The 15,028-nt window shown below is 30.1% G+C and overlaps 2 protein-coding genes across 3 annotated transcripts; both read left to right on the top strand.

The window, feature by feature from the left end:
- Window positions 1-8,981: 8,981 nt before the first annotated feature.
- On the top strand, window positions 8,982-11,491 carry LOC119683819. Its single transcript, XM_038097685.1, has 3 exons — window positions 8,982-10,105; window positions 10,174-10,541; window positions 10,614-11,491. Exons 1-3 carry the CDS (start codon window positions 9,361-9,363, stop codon window positions 10,785-10,787), a joined length of 1,287 nt encoding a protein of 428 aa, XP_037953613.1. The 5' UTR covers window positions 8,982-9,360; the 3' UTR covers window positions 10,788-11,491.
- Window positions 11,492-13,247: 1,756 nt separating this feature from the next.
- Window positions 13,248-15,018, top strand: LOC119680770 (protein transport protein Sec61 subunit beta-like). Of its 2 annotated transcripts, none has more exons than XM_038093739.1 (3): window positions 13,248-13,349; window positions 14,315-14,523; window positions 14,589-15,018. In XM_038093739.1, exons 1-3 carry the CDS (start codon window positions 13,296-13,298, stop codon window positions 14,674-14,676), a joined length of 351 nt encoding a protein of 116 aa, XP_037949667.1. In that variant the 5' UTR covers window positions 13,248-13,295; the 3' UTR covers window positions 14,677-15,018. The 2 variants fall into 2 exon arrangements, with proteins under 2 accessions (XP_037949667.1, XP_037949668.1); XM_038093740.1 differs by lacking the exon at window positions 13,248-13,349 and adding an exon at window positions 14,134-14,248.
- Window positions 15,019-15,028: the final 10 nt, after the last annotated feature.

Below are 15,028 nucleotides of genomic sequence, written 5' to 3'. Positions count from 1 at the left end.
CGTTCTAGATGGTTCACATTAACATTTTAGGGGCTTTCTTTTTTGAGATTCTTGGCGAACTTCAGGTCCTTTCTTTAAATATCATCATAAGCTTTGCCAAAGGTTCTAGATGGTTTAAACCCTTGAGTTTTTAATAATACAGTAGCACAATGGATCTAATGGCCTAAGTAGAAACCCATTGGGTCGCCGATATAACCTAACCTAACCTAATCAGCTATGTATGTTTATATTTTTTAGATTTATGTAAACGCCATAAATTAATTTTTACTTAAAATTAAAATTTTTACATTTTTTTAATACTGTAAAAAATTTTTATTAATAAATTTGTTTTTAAATATTAATTTTTTTTCAAATAAATTTAACTAAGCGTTTTTTTCTTTGTATTTTTTCAGTGCGTTGCGAAAGTTCTGGGACGGATACTCAATAGGTTTTGTTTGTCTGTTTAAACCGGAAGTGACAACACATCAATTTAGTTTTAAAACAATCTTTATTAAATATCTAATAAGACCATATATCAACGAAATATCAAAAATAAAAAAAAATAAAAACAAAAACACCAAAACAACTTGCAACCAAATTATTTTCACTGCGAGAAAACCAGATAAAAGGGACCCAGCCAAAAAGCAACGAACCAAAACAAACAAACTAATTCAATTTAAAAGCGAATGGAATATTTCACAACAAACAATTTAATAAACAAAAACATAAAGCAACAACAACAAGAGCAACAAAGCATAGACCAAAAAAAAACATTTAAACAATATTATTAAATTAGTGTGAGCAAAAGATCGAAAGAGTCAGACAGATTGACTGAGAGAGAGAGAGTGAATTTTACTTTATATAAAAGCAAAACAAGATCAGCTGTTCTTGTTAATATTACAAAAAAAAAACAAAACGTTATCAAGAAACTAAATTAAACAAATAAACTGTTCCCCCTTACGTTTGTTCCGTTTTGTCGATGACGATACGTTCGTTTCAAACGTAAGCAAGTGATTTTTTATGTGTACTTCAGCTTATTACAAAAAAGAGCAAAGAGCAATAATCCACCACTACACATTTGATAAACAATAGAAGCACACACACGTGCATAAGCAAGTTTTCTATATATACCGTAGCGATTTAAGCATTCAGCAAGAAGATCTCTTTTCAGTCTTTAACCGTTTCTTGATCGGGTAGTGTGGAGGAAGCAGTTTTTTTGTGGGGAAATAATTTTGTGTTGAATAAAAGATATAAGACATTTAACAAAAGAAGTTAAAAGAAATTTTTTTCGATGTCGATAAATTCGCCTATACGCATAAACTCAGACCTGATATAAACAGGCAAAAAAAAAGTTTTAATTTTTTTTTGTTCGGTATAAAACGAAAAGTGTGTAATTTTATTAAAATAAGTTAAAAATTGTTAGAAAACGATACAATTGAGAAAGAACTCAAATAAAAACAAAGTAAACTATTATACAAAACAAAAAAAAAATAAACAGAAACATTTCAAACGTAGTAAATTTATTAAAAAAATAAATTTATTTTCTATTTCTTACCTTAATTCCTCATCAAACAAATCGCATTTGCATCGTTGACACAACGAGGAGCAGAGGACTTTCAAATCAAATCGTAAAAACAAGCAAGTTTTGTATATTGGGGCTTTGGCCGTTGTATGGGTAAGTAAAATTAAATAATTATTTCTTTTTGCTTTTTTATATAAATAATATTTACAATATAACACAAATTGTTGCGCAGTTGTCTACTTTCTTATTTTTGCTATAATTTTGATTATTTCAAAAATTTTTATTTACAACTAAATTTGTCTAATCATTTCCACTTTTATGTGCGATATATGCCAAGTGCCACTTACACGTCGACAGAGCTAAAGCAGAGCTAACATTTATATACAGCTGGGAATGGGAATGGGTGATATGTTAAGGGTTACCACAAACTAAAAAATAAACTAAAAATATTGTATTAAAACATATATACATGAATTAACATTTAAATAGGATAAAATATTTCGTAAGAAAGTAAATAATACTCTTATGATAACATCATAGAGACTTTCTCGTGTTCTAATTAAATTATTAAAGGATAATGATTTAGTATGAAACATTAAGCTGTGATTTCACAGTCGTGACTTAAGTCTCAAAGCTGACTTTAGTACGAAATAATACAGTAAATTATTGAACTTGAATTAAGTTAGTTTTAAGACTTGAGTTACGACTATGAAACCAGCACTTAATCTTATAATAAGTTTACACTGTTACACTGTTACAACAGCCATGTTAAATTTTGAAATTAAATTATTCAGTTTAATTTACAAAAGTATAATGTGAAGCCCAGCATATCTTCCTGACGGAATATATAGTGCACTTGAGTTAAGCGACTGTAATTATGAATTAATGCCCATCCACTATAGATAATTAAGTTTGTTAAGCTGTGATTTCACAGTCGTGACTTAAGTCTCAAAGCTGACTTAAGTACGAATTAAAACAGAAAATCATTAAGCATGTGTTAAGTCAGTTTTAAGACTTGAGTTACGATTATGGAACCAAGCACTTAATCGTATAATACGTTTACACTATTGCAATTAACTCGACCAATCTCGACCAATAAAATGCACTCAAAAATGTATATAAATATAAATAATATAAATATTAACTGTTTTAACATTAATACAATTTGAAATCCACATTCCTCGCAAGAAACCTTAAGATAAAAAGGATAAAAACTAAATCCTCGAATTGAAACCATTTAATAGCTCTTTTGTTCTTACCGATGAATTGTCTGACAAACCGTTAAAAATAATAATTCCTTTTAAACCTATTTATTCTAGAGACCAGAGATGAGCATTCACAGAGAAAACTGCTTAATAGTGTCTTTTTCTATCCACCCGAATTGTAACAATTTAATAGACCTTACCGATAAACAGTCTAACAAACCGTTAAAAGAAATAATTCCCTCTAAATCTATTTTCTTGTGGAGGCCAAAGCTGAGCATTTACAGAAAAAACTGCTTAATGGTGACTTCTTCCTGTAAGTTTTCACAACTTTTACAATGACTATTAAAAGGAATACAGTTTCCTTACGTGGGTTCCTACACATCAGTGACCAAAAAAAAACAGCAATAAACCTTGATGTGTTCACAAATGTAGTGATCGACTATCATATGATATACTATTTTTCCTTAACCCGTTTTATAAAAACCTTAGGTGGTCCACAGCATTTTCGTTACTTCTTTTTGTACTGAACCTACCAGAACAATAGTAAACGGTAGCAAGACGTTGGTAACTCTGTAATTTGTCCTCGGACCCAATGTAAAAGAGTATTTCAAATGTTATCTTTGGCCTTCATATTATAGTAATGTAGAAATATCATAATTACATTATTTTGGCTATAACTTTGCTTTTTACACTCATAGTTTATTTTAACATAATGCGGTATTATATATATATTGTATTAATTTAATACGGTAATATATATTATATTTTGTAAGGTCATTAATTAGGATTTTTTTATGTTCGTTTCTTAAATATTCTATTCGTAAATTGATATTAATTCTAATTAATGAAAACATACACACAATTTTATAGCAAACATTTGATAATAATCTATTTTTATTTTACCTGTTTCTGGCTCGAGTTTCAGAGTCAAATTTTTTCTAAATATTTTTCCAAATAAGATACAGTCAAAAAAAAAAATACTCTATACTCTATACAAATTATTACTTCTGTTGATTATTGGCGTATGACTATGTATGAATGTATATAATTACTTTAGTGCTAAATGTTCGTATTTTTAATTTTATAAACATTTCACCTAGTTACTAATTTTACAATTGAATACAAATGAATGCAAATGTATGTTTATAGTATTTCTTATCAGCACTACACGGGTACAAGTCTTCTCTATAAGAGCCTATTTCCGTCAAAAAATAAATAAATAAACTGTTAAAGTAAAAGATCAAAAAATTCTGTACTCTGGTAAATCCATATAATAAAAAATTTTAATAATATTTCATAAATTGTTTCTGGTTTTGATAATTACGATATACTCGAAGGCTATGCTACTACATATTTGAAATTATGTATTGAAAGCCTTCACTTTTGTATGGACTTGTTGGACTATGTGTTGGTATATTTCTAAACAGAGAAAAATATATAGCAATCTGTTATGTATCACGCGATTTACAAATGTTACGTATGAATAATGTTTACTTACATACGAACACATGCAATCATACTTACATATACGGATACGTAAACAAATTACTGGAAATCGGTCTTAAAATCCCGTGATTCATTCATTCTATGCTAATTTAAAACGTAGCAACAGCTAAAGCTAAACATTTAAAAGAAAATTTATCTCTTAATTGCTATACACATATTTTTCAAGCTAATAAAATTTAGTATATATATATACACATGTATTTTTTTGTGTCTGGTCATGATTTCGCAAAAATTCCTCTGCTATTCAAAAAAAAAAAAAAAAATTAAATATTTTTAACCTAATTTACTACTTATGAGTACATATATTATATATTTGTATACATATGTACATACATTTATGTATATAATAATATGTTGTGTGTAAACTAACAAGTATTTTATTCAAACATTAAGTAAGTCAGATTACTGACTTAAGTGTAACTTAAGTTACCAAAGTTGATGATTTAAGCACAACTTATGTCATTATTGAGACTTAAATTACGATTCTAAATCGGCCATAAATATGTTTTCAAATTTAGGAGACAACAAATAGAAGATATAGAATATATGGTTCAAATTCGAAAAATATAAAATTTAGTTTTATAGGACAAACTTTAGATATTTTTTAATTCATTGATATAAAATGGAAATTTGATTTTTGATTTGAAGCCACTGATCACAAAATAGTATTTTATTTTATTTACTAAAAAAATCCATTAAGAAAGATTTTTTAATGAGTTTCTACTAATATAATTTTTCTCATGTATATTGCTTATATTCTTTAAAAAAATGTAAATTTACGGAATTTTTTTCTGCAGCGTTTAGGCGTGAGATTTCTTACAAAATCAAGATTATCATGATCCATTCGAGATTGTCACCACCAAATTGAGGTTAACACCACAAGAGCGAGATTGTCACCACCAAATCCAGGTTAACACCACAAGAGCGAGATTGTCACCATACAATCGAAGTTGTTATGACAAATTCAAGATTGTCGCTACAAAAGCTAAATTGTCACGACCATTCTTTAATAAAACTTTTTTCTATCCCATAATTCTTATGATTATTCAAAAAAAAGTTTTCGATAATAGATAATTGATATTTCATATATATAATGCTCCGTTTAAAATTTCTAACATTTACAAGGTTTGACTAAGTACCCTGGTTTTATCCCAATCTTAACTAAAAAAACAATATTATAAGAAATTTCATTATTTGGTGTCAAAACCTCCAGTCGTGCAGCTAACTGGATTTTTGTCACCATCATAGCTCCATAACCATGAAAGTACCCTCAGGTACCTTGCAGTAGTATGGACACAGTACTGTCTAACCATTGGAAATTTCTTTTGTAATAAAATAAATGAATATTTGATTAATTAATTAATTGTACAAATAAAATAAAACTTTAGAATTCCATTTAATTAGTTTCTCCCAATATTTTTTTATAGAAATATTACTCACCTATGTTTACTTCGTTAATCTCACTCACTCACCCAGCTATGCTTACGTTTATCTACCATTTTTTTCCGATGTATTTTCACAAACCCGAATTTCTATAAAAATATAGTTAATAATAAATTCAACAATAATTAATATGTAAATAAATAATAATACATACGTTTACGGCATGATACTATGTGCGTCATATCATTTGTAAATATTATTTGTTTTTTTTTTTAATTGTTTATGTGATAAACACATGGGATTTTACACGGCATAGATATTTTCTAAAGCTTAGTATTTAAAATATAATTTATTACTACTGCTCATATATTTTTTACTAAATACTCATATACTACTTCATTTTTGAAGTCTTTATTAAAAGCTAGTACGTAGTTTAATTTGATAGTACTCTTGGATTTTGAGTAGCTACAGGTACTTTAACATTAATCCCTTAAAACAATAAATATATTGCTGAGATAGACATTGTATCTCACAAACATTCATTTATTAATTCTGAATTTATTTGCACTATTGTTACCGGGTTACCAATTTGTTATGTTCAAAAAAAAACAACAAAAAAGAAAAGGTTTTTTTCTCACCATATTAATTTTATATTCACCACAATTATTTATAGGATGAGTTGTGCACCAACTTAAATAGTATGAGAATTTATAATTACAATACAAACTATTATCCAATAATAAAATATTATCTTACTTTGTTTTGGTTATTCTGTACAATAAATAACAAAAAGAAAATACTGTTTTCTTACCATAGAAATTTTATATTCACCACAGTTATTTATGGGACAAGTTGTGTACCAAATAAAAATAGAATGGAAATAAAGAATATTGGCTTATTCTAATAGAAAAGCTATATAAAACGCATTTCTGATACTATCCGTCCGCATAAAAATAAAATGTAATCATAAATCTTAGTATAAGCCCTTGAGTCATCTTAAACAGACATGCTAAGTGAATCACTTTTATCCAACAACTTGCTGCTTTGTTTATTTTTCTTTTTATTTTTAATTATGGCTATAGTAGAAAATTCTTTCTCCATGCTACTTAGAAAAAAGTAAATAAGTATAGCTTAAACAATTTCATTTTTTTGAAATAACAAATAATATATACAAGGTGAGATGAAAAAACTGCAACAAAGTAAAACGCCATAATTTTTTCATTTTTTTTAAATTTTATTGAATGAAAGCAAAAAATGTCGGAAATAACATCAAATTTGAGAATCGGTTTAGATTTGTTCGAATTGGCCACCTTTGGCACGAACTATGGCCTTCAAACGGCCAATGAAACCATCACACGCTGCCCGAAAGTGGCTCTGCGGTATTTTGTCCCATTCTCGGCGAAGCGCTTGCTTGAGATGATCGACACTTTGGTATTTTTTAGTTCCAACCTTGCTTTCCAAAATACCCCAGGCACAATAGTCCAACGGATTGGCATCCGGAGATTTTGGTGGCCATTGTGCGGTGGAAATGAAGCGAGGAACCTCATTTCTTAACCATTCTTGGATGGCGCGTGCTGAGTGCGATGGTGCTGAGTCCTGTTGGAATGTCCAAGGTCTGCGGCCGAAATGTTTGCGTGCCCAGGGCTTCAGAACTCCCTCCAAAATATTTTCGCGATAGATTTGCGCATTTAATTTGACACCACGGTCGATGAATACGAGCGGCGAGCGACCATCGGCTGTTATGGCGGCCCACACCATCACCATGGCCGGCTTTTGAGTTGTGATGGCCAACCGAAGTTGCAAATTTTCAGCTGACCTCTCTGGCAAGTAAACACGATCATTTTGTTTGTTTACAAACTGCTGGATAACGAATGGTTTCTCATCGGAGAAAACCAAATTCGGCAGTTCACCACTTTCGGCCAAGCGAAACAACTCTTTAGCTTTTTCGAGTCTAACTTTTTTTTGCGCATCAGTAAGATCTTGCACTTTTTGGAACTTGAATGGCTTTAGTCCAAGCTCATTTTTCAATATTTGCCGAATGGCATATTGCGATATGTTCAGCTCACGAGCCATTTTTCGTCCACTGCGACGCGGATTTCGTTCAATTCGCTTTTTCACTTTTCGAACCATTTCTGCCGATGTTGCTGTTTTTTTTCGTCCACTTCCTTGACGTCGGGCTACGCTACCAGTATCATGGTAACGAGCGATGGTACGAGACACAAAACATTTATTCACTTCTAAATGCTGGAGGGCTCTAACGATAGCCACTTGTGGTTTTCCAGCCAAATGCAAAGCAATCACACTATCACGCTTGAATTCCATCACAAATAACTTTTTTTTTGAAAAATTCCCACCAAAATGCTTTTGTGCGCTTGTAAACAATATAATGAGCTGTCACTAGAATAAATCTGACAGCTGTGGGACGAGCGCTTTAGAAATGACAGCAGTCTGAAGTTGGTTGCAGTTTTTTCATCTCACCTTGTATAATTGGTGTCGGAGAGGTTTTGTATGTTTACCAAAGTAACGTCTTTGAAAAAATGTATTACTTTGGTAACGAATATATCCAAGATATACTGTGAAAGAGTTTTTGCACCATAATTGAGACTTAAAAAATAATTTTTATTATAAGTTAACGCAAGTTTGACTGTCGGTAAACCTTATATATATAAATTTCTTTCACTCCCATAAGTATGCAATTAATTTAATTTCTAATATTTTAAAAACATTTCAATTTGCGCCTATTAATATACAATGATTAAAATGATTATTATTATGAATTAATATCGGACCGAAAGGAGTAGGAGAAATATTTACTTTATTATTAGTTATTATTACTACTTTATTATTACTAATAAATTACTATATATTTAATAAAATTTTCTTAAACTTATTACGTGGAAATTATTATATATAAATTTATTATTCATTATTATTTTTATATTTTATTTATATTAAAAAATCCTAAAAGTTTACAACTCGCAGCAATCTTAACATACCTTACATTACATTATCACATTATATTCAATATATTATATATATTTTTTTTATATATATTCTTTAGATCTGTCTAAACTACAATTGACTTCTGGAGACGAACCGGCGGACCTCCTGTTCAAAAAAGCGCAGGGCCGGAATAGTCTGTATTCAGGTACTGGTGTTGCAGCCGCAAATACGGCGTCTGCTAAAACTCAATTAACACTTAATTCAACAGCCAAAATTAATCTAGAAACCTCATTAAATGATTGCGAAACTGGCTATGTGCCAACGGTTGGTCGTTGGGGCGCCGAATGGCCAAGTTGACTCGCCGAAGCCAGCTTGGTGCGAAATGGCGCTAGCTCCGCTGGCGCCAATCATGGGTTATCGGCAGTATCGGTACGTGTCGGATTGACTACGAACACCGTTACTGAACAAGATAACCCAAATAATCAAATTGCGATTGCCGAAATATGCAATAGCAAGGAGACTAATGGAAACCATGTTGACGACACTGATAACAGTAGTAGCAACAGTGAAACAACCGATGATATTGATGATGATGATGATGATGATGATGACGACGACGATTATGACGATGATAGTGATAACATTAACCAAACCTATCATCAAAATACAACAAATGGAGTTAATCATAATCACGCGAAATATGTTGCTGTTAAAGGTAATATTAAAAATGATGCTGAAATCGGTGCCTACGGTATTATCAATGATAATTTGGCAACCGAACGAAAAAGCACAACAGCAACAGTCATTAATAGCAAAAATGATATGACATCAATTGCAACATCGGCGCGATGCTATAGCATTAAACATCTCTTGGAGGAGCAGCATTGCAAGTGGCAACAACAGCAGCCACACCAAACAGCAAATATTGCAGATGATGCACTGCAAGAATGTTGGGCTTATGCCGATAGCTACAATTTAAATTCATTCAGTCAAATGAATGGTATCTGGCCGCTTGGCCATCCGTTGCCATTGCCCGACTGGGCTCCTAACAACGAAAACACTAAAGGTGTTTTACATTTTGATACGGTTTGGCAGTATGAAGATTTGGTGGGTATTATTGAAACTAAATTACATCGTATGCTAGAGGAGACACACTATGATACAGTACATCTATTTGTGGATTTTTATAAGGCGTTCAAACAAACACGTCGTTCCGACTTAAGATCATTTTTCCAATTCTACGATATACCAATCAACAGACGTCACCATATGTGCGTTTCGCTGGCTATGGAAATTACGATACGTATTGTAGAGCTATTTCCTATATTGAAACATTATTTGTATATTGTGTCATGTGAGGAGCAGGTGGTATCTTTGAGCGATTACATAGAAACTAGTGAGGAAGTTGGTGGTTTGAATTCAGCGCATGCTAATGTTGAAAAGGAGCATGCAATGGTAGCAATGAAAATATCAATTGCCGGTCGCGAAGGTGTTTTAATACTGGATCCTGGATACCACATTGCTCGCGTTGTAACTGTAATGGCCGATCAAAGTTATCCACATACAGGTAAGTTAACTAGGCTCGTTAATAAATATTGAACAAGTTTTGTAAATATTTTATTTTCATTTGGTTAGGTTGGTTTACACAATCCAAAGAAGCACATTTACAACGTGACTATTGCTACAACTACTGTATGCACAGCCAAAAATACGTAGAATGGATGGAACGAGAAGTACGTGGTGAAGAAACAACGTATAAGTCATCACTTGTCTATGTCGAACAACCGTACGTGACTGCAGTCGATGTAACCGTACGTCGTAATTTGGCTTATAACTTCCGTTCGCTGCTGTCGCGTGATGCGAAAGGTCGTGTGTTTGCTGGTATTTATCTACCGGTAGTACCAAATTGCACCGAATCACATTTCACCATATTTTATGATGGCCCAAATGATCAACGTATCAAAGTAAAATTTTTATTTAACGTCTTTAAAAACTCCAACAAGGTAAAATATACTTAATGTTAAAAATTCTTGTGCGTGTGGTATTCAATAAATTTTTTTTATTTTTTTTTTTAGATACCAGATAACGTACAACAGCATTTGGCAAAATTAGCACCGCAGTTAAATATGAATCAACGTGAATTAACTGAGTTATGCAAATCTCTAGCTGAAGTCGTGCTTGACCAGGATTTCGTAACGCAGTTATTGACGATTAACGCTGATATCGGTAATATGTCAGCAGAAAATTGACAATTAAAGGATAAAAAAGTTGATGCTGCAATAACAACTATTGCAAACACTGCAATTGCTGAAACTGAAACTGAAACAACAACAATAAAAGCAATAACAACATCTGGAACTGCTACAACAACTGCAGCCGCAACCATTGCTACCAAGGAAGTTTCGGCTTAGGCATCAACTTGAATAATTTTTCGATAACTCATATAATATATTACATAATTTAATTAAAAATTTCTTTTAATATATAAAAACTATATAAGCAAATAAACACACATATAAATTAGTTGAAGAGTGTAGTAAGTTTTTAAAATTTCATTATAATTACACGTATTATATCCACAAATATATTACAAAATTATTATATTAATTCTCTTAGAACCACACACAACTTGATTTAAATCTTTTCAAAATATTTTAATTATATTTACATTATATAAAATGTATTTATAAATTATTTATAAATTCTTTAAATATATTAACTACAGCAACTATTTTATTACTTCTTTAATATAATTAATTAAAATATATTTCTTTCCCTCAATCCGCTAACCTATAAAATTTATTTCCTTTAAATAATGCCACTAATTAATTAAAAGATATTTCATTCCCTCAATCCGCTAACCTATAAAATTTATTTCCATAAAATAATGCCACAAATTAATTAAAATCTATTTCTTTCCCTCGATCCGCTAACCTATAAAATTTATTTCCTTAAAATAACTTTGACTTTAATTTCACTTAAACTAAAAATAAACAGTATATATTTCAACAAAAAAAAAATTAAATATAAAATTTTATCTAAAATATTAAACAAGTAACATTTAGTTTATATAATTATTTTACAAACATATATATCTATGTGTAAACACCTCCGTAAAATTATACTTAATATTTTTAATATTAAAACACAACATTTTATTTTTTGTTATAGTAAAAAAGAGACTATAAATTTTAGTATAAATATTTACTTAAATTAAAATACTGTTTGTGCACTAAATTCACTTTATCCATTTAGTTTTTCTAGCCTTAGTTACCTTTAAAATATATTATAAAGTTCAATAAATTTAAACTATAATAAAGAAGTTAATAAATAATAAAAAATTCTTGTTCTTATTGTTAACGATTAGGAACATAAATTTTTTCTTCATTAATAAATTTGATATTGTCACCTTCATCATCGAGATCACTATCATTTTCATTACGATAACTATCATCATTATTATCACAATAACTTTCATCATCATGATTACTATCATCTTCAACATCATCATGATCTGTATAATGAAGTTCGCCATATCTTTATCAACAAAATTATTATCTACAATATTATCACGATCATAATAATCATTCATTATCAAGATCACTATCATTTTCATCACGATCACTGTCATCATCATTTTCATCACGTTGACTATCATCATTATTATCACGATTACTCTCATCATCATGATCAGTATAATGAATCAACAACATCAACATTATAATCACTATAATAACCATGATTATTATTAGTGCTGTATTCGAATAATACAGCATACTGTTTTTTTTAAAAATTTCTAATATAAACGAAGAATTTAAACTATTCGCATAGGTCGAATACAAACATGGACTTATAGCACTCTACACAGATGCAGTATCCTCCGCAAGACCTAAGTTGATTCCCAACAAAATTCTCAACAGGTCTCCACCTGTTATATCTCCATGACGTCGCTCATCTGTTTTCTTGTTCCTTTACGCATACAAATCTTAGTCCAATTGGCCTTTAAACTTAACGTCTAGAAGTGGCTAGGTTTCTGTAGTTGAACTCGGATTGATTTCAATTATATCCTCCATTTCTGCCTTTTACTTTTACCTTTACCCCAAACATTACCCATCCACATCCCAACCCATGTATTCGTCCTGTAATCCGTACATGTTATCTGCTTCAGATCCCAATGAATTATAACAACAACTATTCGAATAGGTCGATATTTATTTTGCAACATATAATAGGCACAAGTATACCCCACAAGTATACACACGTACAACTGTACAAATCCCCGTGTTATTCCCGAATCCCCGAATGCCCGTGTTATACGGGGGATTGAAATTGCGTGATATGAAAATGCGTTATAAGGGTACCGCGTTACAGGGGGAATTACTCTATGTGTTTTGCTCTTTCTCACTCAAACTTATATCAAGAGTTTCACACTGTTCCTTTTTCAATTCTTTTTTCTCATTATATCTCACTGTTCTTTAACACAGAATGATGTCAATATATATAGGATAAATATAGGAATATATATATTATTTAATGTTGACTAAATTCATTTCTAAAATTAAATAATACTATATAAAAATATATACCTTCTAAAAAATTTTTAAACCATTGACAAATTAAAAAAAACTTAGTAACCTTCAAAATTTGAAATAATTATATATACCATAGACATGTATTATGGTAAATAAATTTTAGAAAATTATTTTGTATAAATTTTCTGTTGTTCAATATTCAATATTACAATAAAAAAAAAAACAATGCCAAAAAAATACCGCTATGATAGGAGTAACAGGGATAAGAAGAAAAAAGGTGTAAGTCACTGCTTCATTATTTATATTAATTAATTATAATTTAATTTACTTAGTTTACTGTGAAAATATATTACTTTAGTATTATTCGTATAAAATATTTTATTTTAATCAATATTTTAAATTTTGTATAATTTGATTAATAAAACTATAACTTAATCCTATTAGGATTTTAATGATTAACTGGGTATCTACACTGGCAATCTTTGGCAAGGTTTCTATTTTTCAATGCAAATATTTACTATTATCGAATTTTGAGTACAAACGAAACTTTGTTGAAGTAATAAAAAAAGAGCGAATGCGTGAAAATCTTGCCAAAAGTCAAACCATTGTAGTAGTAGAAAGATATGGTTCTCATAAAAAATTTTTAAACGTTCGAAATAATGACGTTTTTAAGATATAGATATATTAGATTTAATTTCATCGTACTGAATATATACGTTTATTGATATATTTGTATGTGATTTTCTGCATATATCGTTCCTATATATTACACTTCTGTCATTTCTCTTTCAATTGTCTTTCTTTAAGTTAAAGCCAGATACTTTTATATAGTAAATAAGAAATAATTTTGGTGCATTTATGTAATTATTGCAGCTTTAAAAAATAAAACATTGTCAAGTAAATATAAAACTCAGGCAAAAAGTTAAATTAAAAGTAACATTTTTGGCTTAATATTTCAAACTAAGAATTAAAAACCTCGCAAATAGATGGCGCTTCACAAAATAATTTTAGCATCACAACTAACTTTATAAGCTTACGTGTAAATCGATGACGACGAAATGTCACTTTCAGTATTTTCGTGTATTTTCATTGACTAGGCCATCGCGATTTAGTTCGTACAGATCAGTTGTGAGGTTGTTCCACATAGGTCCAAAATATTTTGAAAATATAAGAAAATGGTGAATGAGTTTAATATTAAATTTAATTAATTTAAATATAAAATGTATTTTTAAAACTTTTAACAGCCTGCTCCAGCAAGTTCTACAACTGTAGGCGCCGGTTCACGTTCGCCAACAAAGTTATCTGCCCCACGCGCCTCCGGTGCTGGTGGCAGCAATCTTAAGCAACGTAAGACAACAAGTAGCAACACTGCAGCAAGAAGCCGTACAACGGGTGGTGCTGGCACTGGTGGTATGTGGAGATTTTACACAGACGATTCACCTGGTATTAAAGTGTAAGTTTAATCGAAGAAAAAAAAAATTTTGTATTTAAATTATAATCAATACAACTTTTTTATAGTGGTCCTGTACCCGTCTTGGTGATGTCTTTGCTCTTCATTGCTTCCGTTTTTATGCTACACATTTGGGGAAAATACAATCGATCCTAAGCAATATACTTTCTACTAGTTACTGACAGTGTATGTGTAAAATGTCGACGTCATCAACTTTCATTCAATGTTTTTGCATTAACAGCATTTACAAAGAAAGTTTTTACAATTTAGTTAAGTTATTGTAATAACATTTAAAAGAATTTTTTTTTTTTCAATAAACTGCTGTTAATACCAGCAGGTGAATTCATTCCACAATTCTATGTGGTTAACACACAAAAGATCTTGTAATTTAAATCTACAATTAATAAATATTTTTTGTATAAAACAAACAAAATCAGTTAAATATTTGTTTCCTGTATATATTTACAACTTTGAGAAAAAACAAATTTTTTATAAAATATAATTTAAA

The sequence above is a fragment of the Teleopsis dalmanni genome, chromosome 2, assembly GCF_002237135.1.
Source record: "Teleopsis dalmanni isolate 2A chromosome 2, ASM223713v2, whole genome shotgun sequence".
Classification (NCBI taxonomy): Eukaryota; Metazoa; Arthropoda; class Insecta; order Diptera; family Diopsidae; genus Teleopsis; species Teleopsis dalmanni.
Note: the sequence above shows the minus strand (reverse complement) of the source record. Positions and strands in the feature narration are given on the sequence as shown.